Genomic DNA, 21,556 nt, shown 5'->3' with positions numbered 1-21,556 from the left:
TTTTTTTAACGCCATCATAAATGAAATTATTTTCTTAATTTTACATTCGTGGTGTTCATTGCTTGTGTAGAGAAATAGCACTGATTTTTGTAAATTGATCCTTTCGTACTGCTGAGATTCTGTATGAACTCTTAACAGTCACAGCTTTTTAAAGCCCTCTGTGAACTTCTCAGTCCATAGATCTTTCTTTTACATTTGTGGCCGAGCTCTTGTTTGCCCCTGCGGGACTGCAGCCCTAGGCAGCTGGGACGTTCAAGGGCTGCTGCTGACGGTTTTCCTCAAACATCTGTGCACAAGGGCTCTGCCCGAAAGGAGAGCTCGGAGTCTGTAACACTGGGGTGGGAGGCAGGGGGTTCCGAGAAGCTCGGCTGCAGAGGGCAGACATTGGGCGGGCAAGACCGCGTAGGGAGTGAGGAGAAAGGAGACATTGGCAGCGATGCTCACGGGAGACATTGTCCTGGCCAAAGCCAGGAAGGGAAAGAGAGGAGATAAAGGGAGAGGCAGGTTCAGAAGAGGACAAGGATAGCACTCGGCCATGAGTGGGCAGCTGAGGACCAAGGGAAGTCCTAACCGAATCCGAAGGTTTGGGTTTGTGTGTGTGTATGTGTGTGTGTGTGTGTGTGTGTGTGTGTGTGTGTGTGTATGCATATATATATATATATATATATATATATATATATATATATATATATATATATAATTAGTTGAAGTTTAATTATTGGGGAGCAGAGTTCTTTTTTTCAGCAAAAATATGATATGTTTATTGTCTGACACGGTTATCATGTGTGAGATATCCAATTTCAGATATCCAGAGAGGATTTTCACCAATAAATTTGGTTCTCAGAAAGAAAAAAAGAAAAAGAAAAAGAAAAAAATGTAGGAAAATGGCTGAGAGATGAAACGGCAGCCTTGAGACAAGTCCGTGGTGTGGACCTAGGAAGCCACGCCCTGTGGAGGCAGAACGCTGCCCGGCAAGCTGCGATTGGTGACAGGAAGCAGCTGATCCCTGCAGCCATTTTCCTACACGCCTGGGGGGCTGCTTCTCCGCACCTGCATCCACTGGAGACTAATGTGACCAGGCTCTGCTAATCTGCTTGATGAGCAAAGAGACCAATCAACAGGATGAGGCTGCGGGGACCTGGGCTCAAAGTCTTGGAGGCTGGGAGTCCCCTGGGCCCGTCTTTTCTCTATGTTGTGTCTTGTGTGTGTTTTCTCTTAAGTCCTGCAGCGCCTTCCTCTCGTGCACGCCCACTGCGGAGCTGCTCTCGGCAGAATAAACAAAAAACAAAACAAAAACAAACAAATATATATATACACACACACATACACACACACACATATGGCTGCTAGCAATAAAGATTTAGGAATCATCACTATAAAATTCATAACTACAACTGTGGACATGGTGTGAGATGCAGGGAGCGAGAAAGAGGAGAGACATTGTAACATTTAGAGGCAGAGTCAGGGCAGGAAGCCCCGGAGGAAAGCGGAAAAGGAGGTCAAAAGGTGAGTGAAGCTCGTGGGAGAGTGAAGCTTCCTGGGAACCACGGAGGGTCAGAGGGAGGAGTGGACAGGACTGGACGCGGCGTGGGAGAGTGAAGCTTCCCGGGAACCACGGAGGGTCGGAGGGAGGAGTGGACAGGACTGGACGCGGCGTGGGAGAGTGAAGCCTCACGGGAACCACGGAGGGTCGGAGGGAGGAGTGGACAGGACTGGACGCGGCGTGGGAGAGTGAAGCCTCACGGGAACCACGGAGGGTCGGAGGGAGGAGTGGAGACGCGGCGTGGGAGAGTGAAGCCTCACGGGAACCACGGAGGGTCGGAGGGAGGAGTGGACAGGACTGGACGCGGTGTGGGAGAGTGAAGCTTCACGGGAACCACGGAGGGTCAGAGGGAGGAGTGGACAGGACTGGACGCGGCGTGGGAGAGTGAAGCTTCCCGGGAACCACGGAGGGTCGGAGGGAGGAGTGGAGACGCGGCGTGGGAGAGTGAAGCTTCCCGGGAACCACGGAGGGTCGGAGGGAGGAGTGGACAGGACTGGACGCGGCGTGGGAGAGTGAAGCTTCCCGGGAACCACGGAGGGTCGGAGGGAGGAGTGGAGACGCGGCGTGGGAGAGTGAAGCTTCCCGGGAACCACGGAGGGTCGGAGGGAGGAGTGGAGACGCGGCGTGGGAGAGTGAAGCTTCCCGGGAACCACGGAGGGTCGGAGGGAGGAGTGGAGACGCGGCGTGGGAGAGTGAAGCCTCACGGGAACCACGGAGGGTCGGAGGGAGGAGTGGACAGGACTGGACGCGGCGGCGGACCAGGAAGAGCAGGATTTGAAGTCGTCCTTGAAATATGACAAGGTCGTAGAGTGGTTCTGTGAGAATACTTTAGAGCGGTGGGCGTGGGAGACAATTCCTGTGCGAGGGGATTGGAAAGATGTGGGGGGAGGAGCTTCAGACAAAGCTCCTCAGAACCGCGGTCGTGGAGGGGGGGAGGGGAGGGCTGCGTCACGGTGACACCAGACGTGAGCATCAGGCCACTTCCGAGGGCGTGTGTCTCCTCCTCCTTTCTGGATAAAGATTGTGGTTATTGAGCTTGAGGAGATTTGAATACATTTACTAGCTAGTAAAAAAGAAAGAATTTGAAAATTAAAAATACTGAAAAGAAACCTGTTGATTCGAGGAAGGCAGAGACTGTGGGTAGTGCTGTGTCCTTCGAATCTGACAGAGTCGGTTACGAAAAACAGGTAAACGATGTGATAAAAATCCTCAAGAGCCCCTTACACGATCAACTAAATCTACTTTAATCAAAGGCAGCTCATCATGTCACCAAAAATGTGGGTGTTCTTTCATTCAGAGTTTGTTTAAGGGGGAAAAAAACCCGTGTCTGATGTTAGAGTACCCAGCACAGACATGCTTCTTAAAAGGTGTCCTCGCCGAGTGGCCGGGTGCTTTGCTCGGCCTCTCAGGATCTTGTTGGTGAGGACACATTCAGGACCACCCAAGGCCAGCAGAATCCTCGTATTAACGTGAAGCTTCACTAGAGTCTAATCCTCTGTCTCAGGACAGAGTCCCCATGCGTTGGGAGAAGGAGGTGTCTATCTTTTTCTTTCTTTCTTTCTTTTTTTTTTTTTTTGTATTCACGAATAGTCTTGGTAATTTTCTGACGACAATTCTGGAACATGGAACCAAGCCTTACCTTTCTGTAAGTCTTACCCGCTCTTGGAAACTTCCCTGGTTATATACATCGTAGCTCTTTGTTACAGTTCGTTTTCAATGACAACATCCTTTCAGGCAACTCCATCCACTGCAGAATTATTGATATCTTCCATGGACTGGCTGTAGCCGAACCCAGGAAGTCAGATTGTACTTGTCTCCTCCTACCTCCTTCTGAGTCAGTCTCCGATCCCCCGCTCTCTCTCTCTCTCTGGGCTCGCTCTCCTGGGCTCCAGTGGAAAGGGAGGAAAAAGCTGTCCCTGGTCGACACTTTAATTAGCAGTTTCTAACATTCTTTCTAGAACATCACAGGATGAAAGCAACACTCTGTGTGGGGCCCGTCATTTTCAGGAGTCTGGGTAGGGACTGTCACCCAGGAAACCAAGGGCCTCCTGCAGAACGGAGCCTCCGGGATGACTGTGGCCTCTTGGGAGACACTCCGCTGGCTCCGCGGAGGACAGAGATGGGAAGGAGGGGAAGGAGACAGCAATTAGAAAGGAGAGAAGCATATTGGAGCTGCCTTTCAGCCTAGTGAGAAAAGGACATTTATTTTAATGTTTTAAGAGGAAAGCTGACTGAGTCCTATAAAATAACTCGTATTGCTTAAATGGGTTGTTAGAAAAGGCTTGAAAATGTTTGCCGCAGTAGCAGAATAAGCCCCAGATGAATGACGAATTGTGAGCACACCGACAACAGGACCCCATGTCTCCCCGTGACGTCACGCCTCTGTCTTTTCTTGCCATCCTCTGACCTCGCTGGAGATTGCCGAGGAAACACAGTGACATGCTACGCGTCCTGCTTTGAAGTCACTGGGCACAAGAGATAATTGGGATGATGTACACAGCCAGCCGTCCTTTCATCCATCTCCCCATTGTCTTCCCCAACAACAGGATGGGTGGTAATATGAGGCCCCCTGCTCGCTCTCTCCTCTCTCTCTCTCTCTCTCTCTAATACCATAATGCTCACTGAACCGCATTTAATTAAGGGAATGTATATTGATACACATAGCATAATCAGGTCAGAGACTGGAGCTGAAATTGATGGAGGACCGGCGTTTCACACTTATTTCAATTTATGAATGCCCAGGCGCAGACAGAGAGTGAAAAGGATTTAATTTCCCTTTGTGTTGTCTGCACATTCTTTATAATGCAGGCATTAATTGAACACGCTTCAGTATCAGGGCGGAGCAATCAAGCGTATCCATTCTGCAGAAATGAAGGTCACGGGTCAATGTTGAGCAAGTTCCTAGCAATCTAGTTATAGAAATGTATTTATATTTGACCAGCTATAATATGAGAGACTAGACATCCGGAAAATTAACACCATGAGAACAACGCACCTTTCAGCTACGAAATGACACCTGAAAAACAGACGCGGAAGGTTTGCTTCTCTTTGCTTTGGAATCTTGTTGGGGGGGGGGGGGGCATCACCCTGCACTTCGCAGATGCCTTTCACGAGGCTTGTTGATGTCAGTCCTCTCGAACCACGGATTCGGGTGGCTGAGCTTGGGAGACTGTCAGTTCCGATTTAATTTGGTGTGTGTGGGGGGGGTGCTGAAATGAACCCACAGAACAGACTGCCCATTCATTCCTCAAATATCTCTCTGAACAGTGTGTGAGGCACATTTTATAGAAACTGGGTAATGTCATTTCCAAGGGAGTGAATGGGCATTTATTTCAAATGTATGAAGATGTCAACTTTTCATTTAAAATGATGGATTCCTAAATAGCCTTTTGTCATTATGTATTTTTCCATTTTGTTATCATCCTTATTTATTTATTTGTTTTTTACAACATCAATTGTGGGTTAGATTATTTTGCTCATTTTGAAATTTTAGTCTAAGACTGCAATTTAAAATTAATTTATATGTCTCTTAAAACACAATCCAAGTTCCCATCTTTGATTTAATAATTCTGTGATAAACATGAATCCTACTTGCTCCTGTATAGAAACATGCACCATTGCACACATCGAGAGTAATATTCTCCATATATTCAGCTCACAGTAAGTTAGGGAGGAAATAGGGGAACCTTTCCTGAGATTCATCTTCTCCCTGTGAGGAAGCCTTGTACCCCCATAAGCAACCTAACCTGTTTGTGTCTTCATGAGCAAAAGGAATTTTGCTCCCTGACTCAGAGACATCAAAATATAGACAGCTTCTTATTTTGTCCCTAGGATTATCCAATTTAATGTCCAAGAGTCTCGTAAAGTCATTTTGTATTTTATCTATAAGCAGTAGGTGGCCAGTTAACTAGGCAGTACACCACTAAAATTTGCATGCAATTTTGTTTTATTTATTTATTTATTTATTTATTTATTTATTTATTTATTTATATTTTTCCAAAGTTGGAAACGGGGAGGTAGTCAGACAGACTCCCGCATACGCCTGACCGGGATCCACCAGGCATGCCCACCAGGGGGCGATGCTCTGCCGCAATCAGAGCCATCAGAGCCATTCTAGCACCTGAGGCAGAGGCCATAGAACCATCCTCAGCGCCCAGGCTAACTTTGCTCCAATGGAGACTCGATTGCAGGAGGGGAAGAGAGAGACAGAGAGGAAGGAGAGGGGGAGGGGTGGAGAAGCAGATGGGCGCTTCTCCTGTGTGCCCTGGCCGGGAATTGAACCCGGGACTTATGCGCGCCAGGCCAACCCCTCTACCACTCAGCCAACCAGCCAGGGCCCAATTTTAAGTTTTAAATTTCCATAAAAACCTTGTGGAAAAGTTAAAAGAAACAATGATTCTTATCACAAAAGCTATTCTGTGTCACATTGAATATTTGTATTTTGATTGAACCAGGAAAGCATGTTAAAAAATTTACAAATGTTAGGATCAGACAGATACTTAAAATGTTACCTCTTAGTCTGATAAGAGAAGTCAATGAGCCTGACCTGTGGTGGCGCAGTGGATAAAGCGTTGACCTGGAAATGCTGAGGTCGCCGGTTCAAAACCCTGGGCTTGCCTGGTCAAGGCACATATGGGAGTTGATGCTTCCAGCTCCTCCCCCTTTCTCTCTCTGTTTCTCTCTCTCCCTCTCTCTCTCCTCTCTAAAAATGAATAAATAAAATTAAAAAAAAAAAAACCTAAAATAAAAAAAAAAATAAAAAAAAAGAGAAGTCAATGAGAGGGAAATCAAAGATGAGAATCAAAAATTGAAGAGAAAATATGAAAACAAGAAACAAAATGTAGCTTACATGTTTAAACCCTGTATTCCAAGTTGATTTTCTATCTTAATTTGCAACCATTAAGTTAACACCATTATTTTAAAAATAGCGACCCCTAAAATAGTATCCAAAAGAAAAACATTTAAATCTATGAGAAAATTTTTTAAAGACTGTATTTGTGAACATGAAAATCTTTTGCCCTGTTCCCTGGCTTAAAACATACTAAAACAAGAGCTAATGACTCAAAGTTCTTAAAGAACAAAACCACTAGAAACTCCCTGTTAGAGGGATGAGTTTAGTGCCTTCATCAGAGAAAGAGACTGAGGATTGTCTAATCATCTGCTGTGTGTCCCATCCCCTCAGAAAACCCCCAGGTATTTTTTTTATTTAGTCATATGAGCGACATGAAAATCCTCTGACCGTTTTTCATATGGCTTTCCACAATAAATTAATCTTTGTTCAAGGTCTTGGCGTTTTGAAGAAAAAGATGCTGCATCACATACTAGAGACACTATGAATATAGTTATTGTTAAAAGGATAAGAAGAAAAAGACCTAGAGACAGGAAAAATCACGGCTTAAATGTCTAGGCGCAAAGAAGAAAAAGAAGGAACAAAAACTTGCATGTCAGGTGTGGCTCTCCTGTCTGTCAGCCCGAGACTCTCACTCTGAGAAAGAAGAAATTCTTAACCTGACAGACGTCAGGGGCGCCCTAGTGCCAAATTCTTTTGGAAGATGCTTTGTGAGGAAGAACATTCACAATGCCTCTAAACATTTTACGTGGAAAAAAAAGTTAGAATAGTATCTATCTTCTTGGAAAGACAGAATAGTGGAAGGAAATGATGTATAAGAAATGTATGGGAACTGACCTAAGAGCTTACTAATTTAAAAGCATCCTTCTTGGGTGCTTTTCGATGAGAAGAATGGCAAGTCTCCTCATGTGACATTGTTTAAGAAATGTGGAACTCTAGTTCCAGAGTCTGGCACATAAGCAGTCTATTTATTCTCAGAGTCTAAAGAAAACAGAAAAGGCTTAAAATAAAAAAAGTGGTACAGACAAAGGAGAGAATGGGGTAAGCAGATTGAAGGTTGAATTCTTTTAATAACCAGGAAAAAAGTAGAAGGGGCTCTGTTTCTTTGAGGTGGGTGATGCACAGTTAGTTAACTATGAGGAGGCTCACACAATTCTTATCAAATTTTGAAACAATTGATTAATATGAAATATCTGCCTTTCCAAGCCAGGAAATGGTTAGAATTGACTTGCTTCCTGCCTCTACCACCGTTAGTCTCCTAAGGCAAACCCCGATGGCCAAAGCCGGAATTCCATTTCCCTAACATATATAACCTTTCTTTTCATTTCTTTCGAATGTGTAAGTAGTTGCTTCATTTGGAACAAGACGACTGCTCTTTATAGGAGTCTCTTAAACTCATGATTCTCTCTAGAAATCTACTAAAAGACCATGTAACTTTATATTCAAAATACAAGCGGCAACCGATTTCAAAAAGCTGCAAACAGGACGCTAGGTTTTATTAAACCAAAAGACAAAGGAATATAAAAGTTTTTCTTCCAAAAGTTTGACTCATATTCATATCTTCAAACTTACTAAATCAGGGGTTTGCAAAAACTGTAGCTTGTGGGCCAAATTTGGCCCCTGGCCTGTATTTATAAATAAAGCTTTATTAGAGCACAGCCATGACCACTCATAAACATGTGGGAAGCTTTTACTTTACAATGGCAGAATGAAACCATATGGCAGAGGCCATGTGGTCTTTAAAGCCTAAAATATTTCTCTCTCTTTACAGAAAAAGTTGGTTACCCTCCATACTAATGCAACAATATTATGCCAGGTGAGATTTAAAGGGTATGGAATATCTGTTTTTTCTTTTCAGTCTGTTATTCAATCCTTAAACTGCACTGAGGATACATTTTGAGGACAATTTTCTCAGTACATAATACATCTATTCATATGTATTCCTCAAAACTTCTCTGTGAGGGAGATATTTTAAGCTCCACTTTATTTAAGATAAAATAGATTCAGATAATTTAAGAAGATTTTCCTGTCACACAGCTAATAGCGGAGAAAGAACATTTTAAACGTATTTTCCGGTCCTTTCAGCGAGTTAATCCTCAGTTCCTAGAAGAAGACTTAGCTATGGAACGTCCAGGTCTCCACAGCCTGACCTGCTCCCTTCTTGTTAGTTTTGCTCAGTGGTACCTTTAGAGCTTTACTGGAAACCCTGAGTGTTCACTGTGAAAACTGCCTCTATTTTCAGATGAACCGTCACCTCTGATTTCAACCCCTATTCCGTGTGCAGGGATGATGAATGTGCAACGTTAAATCAATCTTACATTTTCTTGTGTGGGTGTAAATAAAGTTTATACACTGATTATCTTCCCGATGTTTCTTTCCCCCGTCAGCTCCTCTTTCTGCAAATTTATCTTCTTGTAGATTGGATATTAGTATTTCTCAGGATACCTAATTGCGGGGCAATGCCTCATTGTTGTTCAAAGGATACGATCCTACGAAGGAACAGCTATAAAGAACAAGCTGGTCCAGTGCCTACTGGGCACAGGGCCCTTGGCTGAGGACCCCGGGTGAGGGAGCACCTTCCCTAAGAAACGCACAGACCAGACGAGCAGGAATGTGAACAGGTCACTGCAGCCCTGTGTGCAAATCCTCCGACTCCTCTGGGCAAGGTCCAATGAGACCACAGACCTGAGATCCCAGTGTTTCTTATCGTCAAAAAAAAAAAAAAAAGGCAAGTTCCCTGGTATAAATTTAATTTTGAAAATGTGTTCTTTTTAAATTTAAATTTCTTGTAAAACTCTGCATGTGGTGTATCATAGAAGAGAACATCTGTGTTGGTTCTTTTTTAATCTAACATCAGTTCACTCCATTTCCCTTTTTAAAGTTGTGCAGAAAACTTTTTTCTTTTTTATTTTAGTTTCCAAACATTTATTTGTAGTAAGCAAAGGTCTGATTTCTGCGGCGTCTCTCCAAGATAAGTGTTTGCATTCCCCTTTTACCAGACCAGACTAGAATGTGAAAACTGTCACTGGATCTGCTGCCCAGGACTTTTCCGGACCTGTGAGGAGACTTAGGCGACACATTCTATATTACATCTCTTTATCCTTACTTTGTTTTCACAGGAAGTGGTGGCATTCCTCTAAGATACCTGTGCTGCAGAGCAAAGGGTTTAATTCAACATAACAATGGGAGAATATCAGCGTAGCATACTGACACCAATGGGTAGTCGAAATTTGGAACTTTAAGAAAAAGAAAAGGAGCCATCATAGAGCCGTCCAGAGAATGGAGCTAAAATCTCATAACCCCAAGTATGGACTGAACCAGGGGCCCCCAAACTATGGCCCACAGGCCATATGCGGCCCCCTGAGGCCATTTATCTGGCCCCCGCTGCACTTCCGGAAGGGGCACCTCTTTCATTGGTAGTCAATGAAAGGAGCACATTGACCATCTCATTAGCCAAAAGCAGGCCCATAGTTCCCATTGAAATACTGGTCAGTTTCTTGATTTAAATTTACTTGTTTTTTATTTTAAATATTGTATTTGTTCCCGTTTTGTTTTTTTACTTTAAAATAAGATATGTGCAGTGTGCATAGGGATTTGTTCATAGTTTTTTTTATAGTCCGGCCCTCCAATGGTCTGAGGGACAGTGAACTGGCCCCCTGTGTAAAAAGTTTGGGGACCCCTGGAACGAACTAGGAAGTTCGTGAAAAGTTGATAGTATCCAACTCAAAAGAAATTGAACTCGAGGTGTGCATAACAGAAGCATTCTTACGCCGGGCTCATTCGGCAGAGACTGAAGCTGTGGAGCCGTGTCAAAGCCATCACTGTGAATGCGAGGCAATTTCCTTAGAAGTTGACATCTAGATATTTTTGCGCTTACACCGTGTAATGACACGACTACATGGTTCTACCTTTCCTGAGGACGCAGAAAACACCAATGAAGCATCTCTCCCACCTGAATGATGAGTAACAGACAGATAAAGAATACTATTATAAGTCTGTTTTAACCTAGCAGGGAGATAAGGTCACAAAGCCATCAAGGGGACTCAATCTAATATGTGACATGCCCCACAGTTTCTAGAAGGCTGGATTTTTTCTGGTAATGTGGAAATGTTGGCTATTAACTTGTCAGAAATTGTATTTAATCAGGAAGACACTTATCCATTTGTATTTGCCATTTTAACTTCACAATTGTAAAATCACCATACAAAAAGTCATACCTTGCACTTTAATTATGCAAAATAGGGAGGAGTAATTTAAATGAACAACAAAGCAAACCAAGTTCCATTTAGAATAACAGGGAAGTTCAAAAGTTATTTCTCCACATGATTTCCTGGACACTTCAGAATCCTCCCATGTTGATTGTAATTGGTGTCTTAAATATGTGTTTAATATTTTAGAGAGCCAATGAGAGAATGTAGATTTATCAGCAGTAAGATTTCATAGGCTAATGAAAATTTCTTCATTCTTTGTTTTGTCTAGTACTATATCAATTCGGTGAGAGTAATTCATTACGTTCATGCTACTTTGAAATTTTAATTGGAAATTATAAATGTCTCTTTGACAATGAACAATTACTTCATAAATGTAGGCTTTTGGCAATCAGCATATTTTATGCCATAAGGTCCAGAAAAGAATATGAATTAAAGTTTGTTTGGTGATATCAGTTTTGAAAACCACTGAACCATCAATCATCATACACAAATCTTCATTCAAAAACTATCCAAACAATTTGAAAAATATTAGTAGCTTCCAACAATAAAAACTTGAAGTGCCTTATTTTAGAATTGTTCTACCTTTTCACAGGAAAACCCATAAGACAAGAAGAAATAGCAGCAAGAACCATCCAGGAAAGAAAACATGTTCAGCCGATTTGGAAACAGAGAAGACAAATTACAAACGATATGAAAGCACCATCAAAAGCCACAAAGACTATCAGAACTGGGGAGACAGGAGGAAGAGCCAGCGTATTGGGACAGAGAAGAATTGGAAGGTATGAGGGAGCCTGGTGGTGAGGGAGGACAGAAGTTTCTGGAAACGGTACACTTTCAAAATGAGAGAGCGCTGCCTTCATTGAGAACTGCTATGAGTTGGGCTGAGACAGGACAAAAGGCAAGTGTGTGGTGAGCACAAGAGGACAGGTAACAGGTGCAGGGCCCACCGGTGACAGCCCCAAGGTGAACACAAGCATGACTTCTGAAGCATAGGCGTCGTCGTGGAAGGCATGACGACTCTAGTCAGTGACACTGCCAGAGAAGAACAAAACACACAGGGCATACGGCAGACAATCTCTGACGTTTGTAAGCTTCTAGGAGATAACACGGGCAAAGATGCCCAGACCTCCCATGATTCTAGAAACCGTGGTTCATCTCTCTGACAGTCAAGGAGACTACAGTTCAAATCTTCACGTCCAACCTGGCTCTTCTTTGCAGAACTGCCTACCAATATCTATCTATTAATTATTCTAAATTAAAAAACAAGAAGGGTTAAGTCCAGCATCCACACACAGACATAACAAACCATGATTAAAAAGAGGAGTAAATCTTTCCTATAAATGTGAAGTCAACCAACTTTCCTGTCAAGGGTCATAGAGTAAAAATGAAAATGAAAATGAAAATAATAAATGAGGTAAAACATTTATGAGAAAATAGCTATAAGAGACATGAAAATCATAGAGGAAGATTAAAACAATGAAACAGAAGAGTGTCAATATTAAAAGGGCACATCAATGTACCAGAAAAAAATGACCATAATTTCTAACGCGTGCTATATTGTATACTGTTTATGCATTGTTTACTAAATCTGTACGTATGTATTGTTTAGTACCCTAAATTTCTAATTGTTTTACTTTATATATGAAAATATATTGCATTATAGTATATTATACAATAGAGTGCATTAGTATATTTTGGAATAGTATACTAGCAAATACTAGTAACACCCTTCAGACGTTAAAAATAGGGAAAAACATTTTCTTCCAGCCAAGAGATCACGTGACCGTGACTTAGAAGGGAAAGAAAATCATTCTGATATCATACCAAGAGGAGACATCACTCAATGTCAGAAACACTGCACCATTTTCTTTAATATACGGTCAAAATCCCCTTCTAGAATATGGATTACAGATAGGTACTTTTGAATATGATCGATCAAATAGACTCCTGGATTCTGCCTAGGATGTAAAAAAAAAAAGTGGGAAGAACATTGTTCCCACAGCAACAACAATAACAACCACAATAAAAAGCTGAAGAGTATATTTTCTTTAACCTATTCATTTAACCAAGAATACATTGTCTCCAACCAATCATAAAGCTGAGGTCACAGGGCAGTCCCCGGAATTTAAGAAAAGAGGTGCCTCCAGGAAGGAAGGAGACTGGATTGCTCAACTATGCAGGAAGGTGAACTGCAAGGCCTTCCCACAAGCAGGAAGAATTCAGCTAAAATATTTATTAAATTGCTTCAAGGGTGAGTGTGAGCCGAAGTGAGGCTTTAGAACCCCTTTAAGCTATAGATCTAAGGGAAGTTGCTATCCAGTTGTAGCCATTCCTTCATGGGCACACTGTGTGCCTGTGAGAGAGACCAGGGACAGTGACAAAGGAAAAAGAATCCTTTTGTTGCCATTCTGAAGGATGGTTGTTATGGACTGAAAATTTGTGTTTCCCCAAAGTTCATATATTGAAGTCCTAACACAAAATGTGATGGTAGTAAGTGGAACCTTTGGGAGATGATTAGATGAGTGAGGCTGAAGATTGTTCAATAAAAATTACCCAGATTGAAACATTAATTATAAAAAAGGGGGAGAGTTTGTGTGTGGGGGAGAGGGAGGTAGAGTATCCATCCACTGTGGATGGATACTCCACAATATCAAAGGTGTAATTTACGTTAATTGCAATCCCAGACAGAAGAGAGATCTAATGAACCAGAAGAAATATTTAAGAAACAGTATCTGAAAATTTCTGAAGTATAATGAAAATACAACAACACAAGTTCAAGAAATTTAGATAACATCAAGGCAGATAAATATATATAAGACAGGAAAGAAAAAACATCTATAAACACTTCATATTTAAATCAGCACATCTGCCAAAGTCAAAAACGCATTACAGAGGAATAAATGTAGAACTGAAGCAGACGTTTCATCAGAAATTATACAAGCCAGAAGAAAATGTCATGGCATCCTGAAAGTGCTCAAACAAACAAAAAAACTGTCAATGCAGAATTGTATACCCACCCAATTATATTTCAAAACTAAAGTACAAGTATTTTTCAGACAAGCAAAACCAGAGAGAATCCATAAATTAGACCTCCATTACAAAACTGAAAGAAATTTCTTGAGGCAAAAGGAGTGTAATACATACAAAAAAAGAAGAGATATTCCTAGAAATGATTAAATGAAAGTATTTTTTTAAAGAGGCTCTTCTTACTTTAATAACTATGAAAAATTATTGATTGAAACAAAATTAGCAGCAGTAAATTATTGGTCAATCATACAAATAATAGTAAAATTACGACAAAAATAACAAAAAAGAAGGAAAAGGAAAAATAACTCTTCCATTGTAAGGTGCTGACAAAAAAAAATGCCATACATTTGAACATAAAATGTGGTTGAATAAACTTTTATATTATAACCCTAGAACAAATATTCAAGTAAACACACACACACACACACACACACACATTTTCAGACAGCTATAAAAATAAGCCAAAAGTAGAGATAAAGTAAATTATTAAAAAGTAGTCCCTGTTTTGTACAGCCAAAAGTCATCCTATTTGATGAAGTGGTGACAAAATGGGAAAATGAATGTGGCAAGACTGGAAAGAGTAACGCTTACCTCCCCGGGGTGATCCCAGAAGCACTGAAGAGTAAAACCTCCGAGGTTTATAAATTGAGCTTCCACTCCATTTTTGAGTTTTCTGCATAGACCGTGCATTCTTGCTCTATTTATATCTGTGTGCTCAGCACCAAGAATGGTTTCTGGCTTTCAGAACATCCCTGAGAAATTGATGAGCCGTTCGGTGGCACAATTTAACATCTTCAGGCTCTTCTCCTCAGTCCGCATGGGATGTGTCCTTTCTGAGTTCCTCAGGTTTGAGTCAACGCTCGTCTGTTTTCTCCAGATCGGAGAATCATGAGTTATAGTGTGGCCCATGGACTCATACTATGTCATTACTCATTATTAAATATTACCAAGAGAGAGGTTACTAATGCAGATAAACGTTGATTTATATGTCCAGGAATAAAAGAGGATAAGCCATAGTGGAACAATCAACAAAATATCCTTCCAGAAGATTCATAACTCTAAAAGACTATAAAACTAAAGGATTTAAATCTTGCATTAGAAACTATAATACTAGCATTGAAAATATCTATCATCAAGAATAATTTATTGAATAGAGGATTACATGCAAATTCGACATCATTATTTACACTAAAGGAGTAGCTGGATTTGTAGAAAAATCATTTGGGAAAACTCATTATAAAATATATATATATATGGTGGCACTGCTGCGTCTCAAAAATATAACTCCTCCAGAAATGTACATTAATCAGAATTCCCATAAGTTACAAAGCATTAGGAAAATATTTCTCCAAGATTGTTTGGCTTGAGAAGAATATACCAAAGGCGTTGAATCCTTGAAGAGAATGGGCAGGCGGCCAACCCAGAGTAAGTCCACAGATTGGGGGTCAATGTATGGTAAGGTACCAAAAAAATTGAAAAATTAATATTAATATTTTAGGAGAAAGGGTCAGGTTTTTTGGCTCTCTCCTTTCTGTGGGGAGTGAGGGGAGAGGAAGGTGGGAGTTTTTCTGGCTTGCAGAGACATACTGTGTAGAAAACCCCCTTTTTACTAAAAGGAAGCTTAAAGGGCGTTTTATAATTTGGGCTAAGCATACAGAGAGATTTTGTAAATATGATTTTTATACTTGTGTGTAATTTGCACCAACTCAGGATGGACGACAGCATTGTGTTGTAAATAAAAAAAATTTTGTACTAAGTTTTGAGTGGAAGTGGAGAGGAAACTTGGATTCCCTCCCTTCCCCGCACCTGGGAGGAAGAGAATAAACACCCACCCAGGTGCCAGTGGGGGAGGGGGGGTTAAGCAGCCCTTTCCTCTTCCTTTCTTTCTTTATTTTTTTCTTTCTTTAATGGACCATTCGCGGATGCTTATCCCCGGTGGGTGCCCTGTAAGCTCCTCCTCCCCATCCTGAAGGCGTATAGTTAATGTATATACCTCTAGACAAAGGGATGGCAGATGAACACTGAGAGATTTGGGAATGTCTTTTAATATGTAAAACAACATTTTTTGCTATTATGTTCCCTTATAAGTTTTAATGTGTAAAAATATTTTTTATAAATTCTATAGACCAGGGGTCCCCAAACTACGGCCGGCGGGCCGCATGCGGCCCCCTGAGGCCATTTATCTAGCCCCCGCTGCACTTCCAGAAGGGGCACCTCTTTCATTGGTGGTCAGTGAGAGGAGCATAGTTCCCATTGAAATACTGGTCAGTTTGTTGATTTAAATTTACTTGTTCTTTATTTTAAATCTTGTATTTGTTCCCGTTTTGTTTTTTTACTTTAAAATAAGATATGTGCAGTGTGCATAGGGATTTGTTCATAGATTTTTTTTTATAGTCCAGCCCTCCAACGGTCTGAGGGACAGTGAACTGGCCCCCTGTGTAAAAAGTTTGGGGACCCCTGCTATGGACGAATGTTACAAACTTGCAAATGAATTTTGCCATCTTCCCCTCCTCCTCCTTTTCCCGCCAATCTGTGTGTGATCAAAGGTACACAACCCTGCCTCAGGACTCTGTGCTGGACGGCACGATTTGGGTCAGCTTTGCCCCGTGTTGGTCATATGCGGCCGGCATGTTGATAAATCTCCTCCTTTAATAAAACTCCTTAAAATTCATTTGGACTTGGTGTCTCTCTGTAAACCCGGCGGAATGTTACTTCACAACACGCTAAGGACTTGGCAGAGGTTCGAGTTCACTTATTATTTTTCAGTTGGGACATTTGGTAAACCGGTTTCCCTATTTGTAGCAACTCTTCTGATGAAACGGAAAATTAACTTAAACCCATGTGGGGATTTTATTGCCACAGGGATGGATATACCTGTGTCAGCTTCAGAGAACCAGGTGGAGGAAGGGGCACACTTCAAAGACTAAATGATCAGATCTGTTTGAAGCCCTGTGCCCAGTGCCTTTCCCTGCAGCTAGCTCACCCTAATGAGCACCAGTCGACCCGTTTAGGAAAACTGCAGCTTTTATTTCTCTGTACACTGCTGTGCCTTACTAATTACGGTTGGGAAAATTGCTCAGATCTACGTTACCCCTCATTATATTAATAACAGAACCTGGACGAGTATGCCAATGACTGAATGGCCCCACTTTGAATGACCTGTTATGTGAATTAGCAGATTGTGTGAAAAGCATGAAAAGATCTGGGGTGTCTCCTGTGGGTCTGTTCACCTGTGCTGATAAACGGAGGTGTTTCAACAGCGCCTGAGAGCTCTTCCATCCTCGGAGCTCAGGCCCCACTCTTCCCTCATTGGCTTGCTCCGTCTTTTCCTTTGGAGGGTGTAATCGCTTGTGGACAAACAGGTGCCACCTACTACATGCTGGAGGCCTGCATGGTGGCACCTACAAACTTAGAGACCTAATGTAACCAAGTATCTAAGATGGGCTGGAATTAGAACTTGCTAGCTAAGAGCCAGTCGTCAGCAGTAGGCATGTCCAGGGTAGTATCTTTCTTGACAAAGCTCAATCTTTGCCTTAATTGTGTCTGTTGTCTACAAGAATATGATAACATACCTTTGGAATGTCAGACCCCTTAGGGCACAACCTCCCAGCAGAACAGGAGAGGACAGAACTGTCCTTGTTCTGTTCCCCACGCACCAACTCTAAGTGCTGTAAGTGTTCATTGTTAACTCTCCAGTACCCACCAATGTCAGAGAACTGTGTGTCCCCCCATTGCACTTCTTATCCAATCCCAGAGGTCTCCCTGCTTTGCTTCCTCCCCCCTCCCTGACCTGTCACCACTGGGTTTTATGTAACCCCTATGCCATCTCCTCTGATTCTAACTTATAAAATAAGGAGCCAAGCTGCCCTTCTCTGGTGCCTTCTCTCACTCAAATAAACTCATACAAATTCTAGGAGGATTGGACGTTTCTGATGTCGACTCATTTCAGAAGCTCGGTTATTCCATTTCTAATGACTGGTAGGGTGAGACCCTAGGTCATTCCTGAGCACAGGAGAAAGGCTGGAGAATGTTTTACTTACTCCAAGTGCAAATACTGTTGGATATATATATATATATATTTTTTTAATATGATTAAAATAAGGGCTTTCTCCGAACACAGAGGGTATTGCTGTTGGCTCTGAGAATGGAAAGCAAAATTTTCTATTCTGAGCAAACAAGTCAGAAGAGATCTACATCAATAAGCTAATGTTACCCCTCTCAAAGCAGAAAAAAAAATTCATCTCCCTAGAAACCGAATTGCATGGATAAGAAGTGATTCTAAGGCTTTCTGTGTGACACAGCAGTGTGGTCTAGCCAGGGGCTGGGAGGCCACCAGGACAGGAGACATTATCATATCAATGGTATGCAAATGACTTCCACTGGGCGAAAGGCAGAGGTCTTGGAATCTGAATTAGGACGGGCTTTCTTCTGCAGAGTGGAGGCTGGAAGGTCGCTTTGGAGACTGGAGTTCTGCTCCAAGGAGGATTTTCTCCCAGCTTCTGAGCCAGATCTGGAGAGGGTTGAAACTGTTAGCATCGCAAACGTCTTCCCTGATGTCTGAAGCTTCCAGACCCCATCCCCTAAACCAGAGTCATAAAATGGTGTCATTTTCCCCCTTTTCTGTTGACATCTCATGAGCCTCTCACATCGAGCCCTTACAATAAAAAGGCAGGTACATAATCTGTGTGCATTTCGCTGGTCGCTCGGGAAATAATGAGCAAACAGAGCCTGATTTAGAGGCTGGAAAAATGGCCACAGTTAGCACTCTCTTCATACGGGGTTTTTTTTTTTAAATAAGGAAAACAGTATGCCATTCATTAACTCCTGCTTCCTTTGTGGATGAATCCGTTCAGTAGAGACCAATGCCCAGATTGTTGGGTGGATAAAATGTATTATGCTCACTTTGTTAAAGATGCCGTCACCCAAGTGATATTAATGTGTGTTGGGGGCAGGCAGGATCATTGTAGCCTGGGGCTTGGTTTTGGGATTAAGCCTCTCCCACCCGTTTTGATGTGGGGTGGTACAATCCAATCATGCCTCAGAGAAGTGACTTTGTATTAGAGACTTACCTATTTTGTATATTGGATTAAGGGTTTGGATTTCTACACTACAAAATGGGGACAGAGCGGGAGCTTGCTCTCTTGGTTCCTGAGATTATCATTAGAAAAGAGAGCAGAGCAGAGAGCAGAAGGAGGCCACGTGGAGGAGGCCAGGAAAAGCAGCCAAGATGGCAGAGTGCTGAGTGAGATGCCAGTTTGTGTAGAGTTTGTATCTGGGATGAGGAAGGAGATGGGGAACTGAGGAGAATAAGGCTGGTGAGCTAGAAACCTTTGATTCTAGGAAACTCGGATAATTCACTGGCTTTGTGAGCACTGAATGTGAGTGGGTTTTGGAGCCCAGTGTGTGTTTTTACTTGCCCGCCGGGTGCAGGCTAGAATTAAAGACTATGGCCCACCAGTTTGTGGCTCCGTTGTTTCTTTACCGACTGTCCAAATCCAATATGAACCTGCATGGTCCAGGCGGCTATGATGGTGGCCCTGGCCTTGGCTCCTGGCTTTACACCAGATACACCAGTGATTTTTATGTTACATTCCCAAAATAAATTGGACCTTTGGTGGTTTTGGTACTTGAGGCCTATCTGGGACGCTCGTGTACGTCCATCTGTCTGTATCCAGAGCAAAGCCACTCTTTGCTTTTGACTTGTTTCCTTATAAGAAATTCATTAATGGTGGTCACTCTTCTGGAGGGTAGGTCTTGAGAACACAGGACTGTGCACATCAGACCCTGGAGGCTCTGTCCCTTTCTGTAAGGGAAGGTGTCCTGAGACCTGTTGTTTACTGTTGGGCAGATAAAACAGATTATGCTCACATTGTTAAAGATGGCGCTGCCCACGTGGAAGCCCGTCGCCCAGGTGATGGTATTGGTTGCCCTTCTTGCTTGGGATGGGTGTGATTATATTAATGTGTGTTGGGGGTGGGCTGTGGGCAGGCAGGATCCTTGTAGCCTGGGGCTTGGTTTTAGAACTAAGCCTTTCCCACCCTTTTTGATGTGGAGTGGTGCCCTCTCATGAGGAATCCCATGATGCCTCAAATAAATGACTTTGTATCAGAGACTTCCTTGTTTGTATATTGGATTAAAGATTTTGATTTCTATACTATAAAATGGGGCAAACTGGGAGCTTGCTCTCTCTTAGAAAGCAGAGAGCAGTTAAAGGCCACGTGGAGGAGGCCAGGAGAAGCAGCCAAGATGGCAGAATGCTGAAAGAGAAACCATTTTGTGCAGAGTTTGTGCAGAGAGAAGGAGATGGGGAACAGAGGTGAATAAGGCTGGTGAGGTAGAAACCTTTGATTCTAGGAAACTTGGATAAGTCAGTATCTTTGTGAGCACTGAATGAGTAGGTTTTGGAGCCCACTGTGTGTATTTCTTGCCCACTGGGTGCAAGCTAGGCTTAAAGCTAATGGCCCACCAGTTCTTGGCTCCGTTGTTTCATTACCATCTGTCCAAATCCAATGCGAACTTGCATGGGCCAGGCAGCTGTGATAGTGGCCATGGCTACTGGCTTTACATTTATGCATCATCTAAACCTTTCACACTCCAGATGACAGCCACACTGAAGAAAGAGCTGCAACAGAGAGTTTATGCCCCTTTAATAAAAATTTGCCGACCTAGCCCAGCACAGAGAATTTTTTTTTTTTACATTTCATATTTTCATAAAATTACTATAAGCTTCAATTCTCTCTGGAACACTCATTGCATCCCAAACTTTACCCTCGGAACCATTAGCCTGATGAATATTGGTTGAAATAGGTGACACAAAATTATCCCTTTCGCGGCTTTCTGGTCAACAGAGCCCCAGCACGCTCTGTGACACTTCCCAATGAGTGACCCTGGTAACTGACGCTTTTCACTTTTTAATTACACTCAGTTAATTGCAGTGAAGTCTAATCTAGTCCTAAACAAACACAAGATGATACCAAGTGAGTGAAAAAAAACAGTTTTTCTTATTTCTTTTTTTTCCTTGGCACCTTCTGTGAATAAGTATGTTATAAGTTTAATTGGTTTAATTACGCCGAACAAAATCTATAAGGAATATGGTAAATGCAATTAAAATTTAATCAGTTTATGTAGAACAGATAGAATCCAGGTTACTTCAAGCCAAATGAGCTCAGAATACTCCTGTTGACCCACTCAGGACATGTGGGTGATTATATCCTCAGTTTAATGTGTGTAAATGAGAAAATAGGGCAGAGTGTGCTGATTAAATCATCCAATTCAACTAGCCTCGTAGCTCAGGGAACTCATTAGAAATGGAACTGGCTGTTGAATAATGACGTGGATTTGGCAATCTTAGGGGACCCACATTTTGTTCGACCCGTATTGTACGCTCTGGTGAAAGTCATTAGCTTATCTGTGGAGCAAGCCACTTTAAATATATGACTTTCTAAAGGATTAAAACTCAGATTTTACTGGTGTATTTACTTCCATACTAATGACTGTAAAGACTCAAATTATATTTTCGATTTTTGCCAACAAGTCAATTTTAATCATTTGTTGAATTTTGCATTATATAAACCAATGAAGCATTTAGCCAAAGTGCAAAATTCGTACTTTGAGAGCACCATCGAGAATTCTTAGCAGGTGTCTAAGTATCCGTCCGTTGAGCGGCGAGGGAGGCGGAAGAGGTGACTTCCACATGTGTCTCTTTGCCGCGTTGATCATATTGACAGGAAGGCCGTGGAGACCCCGGCAGCTTCCAGAAAACGTTTACTTCTCCTTTGCCTAAAAGAATTTGGAGCTGGGGGGAGAGGGGGCGGAGGGCTGGCTCAGAGAGAGAAAGCTGTTTCCAGAGATAACGTTTATCTGAACGCCCTATCCGTATGGCCAGGCCAACACCTAATCACCATCCTGTAAGTTACCCTCCACCCT

At 42.3% G+C, this 21,556-nt stretch overlaps 1 protein-coding gene across 1 annotated transcript; it reads right to left on the bottom strand.

Moving 5' to 3' along the window:
• Positions 1–235: 235 nt before the first annotated feature.
• LOC136398108 (uncharacterized) lies at positions 236–21,349 on the bottom strand. The gene is made up of 3 exons (XM_066372517.1): positions 21,239–21,349; positions 1,676–2,328; positions 236–368 (listed from the first exon to the last, which is right to left on the bottom strand). The coding sequence occupies exons 1-3, from the start codon at positions 21,347–21,349 to the stop codon at positions 236–238; spliced, it is 897 nt and encodes a 298-aa protein (XP_066228614.1).
• Positions 21,350–21,556: the final 207 nt, after the last annotated feature.

Source organism: Saccopteryx leptura, chromosome 3 (assembly GCF_036850995.1).
Source record: "Saccopteryx leptura isolate mSacLep1 chromosome 3, mSacLep1_pri_phased_curated, whole genome shotgun sequence".
Lineage (NCBI taxonomy): Eukaryota > Metazoa > Chordata > Mammalia > Chiroptera > Emballonuridae > Saccopteryx > Saccopteryx leptura.
The sequence above is the reverse complement of the archived record's forward strand: the minus strand, read 5'-3'. Positions and strand labels throughout refer to the sequence as shown.

What these genes read in the sequence shown, in the direction of transcription:
- LOC136398108 (XM_066372517.1), bottom strand. Translation starts at nt 21,349, where the DNA reads ATGATCAACGCGGCAAAGAGACACATGTGGAAGTCACCTCTTCCGCCT. An exon ending in TTCTCGATGGTGCTCTCAAA is followed by an intron (nt 2,329 to 21,238) that starts GTACGAATTTTG and finishes TCATATTTCAAG; the next exon opens with GACGACTTCAAATCCTGCTC. An exon ending in TCCGACCCTCCGTGGTTCCC is followed by an intron (nt 369 to 1,675) that starts GTGAGGCTTCAC and finishes TGCCCTCTGCAG; the next exon opens with CCGAGCTTCTCGGAACCCCC.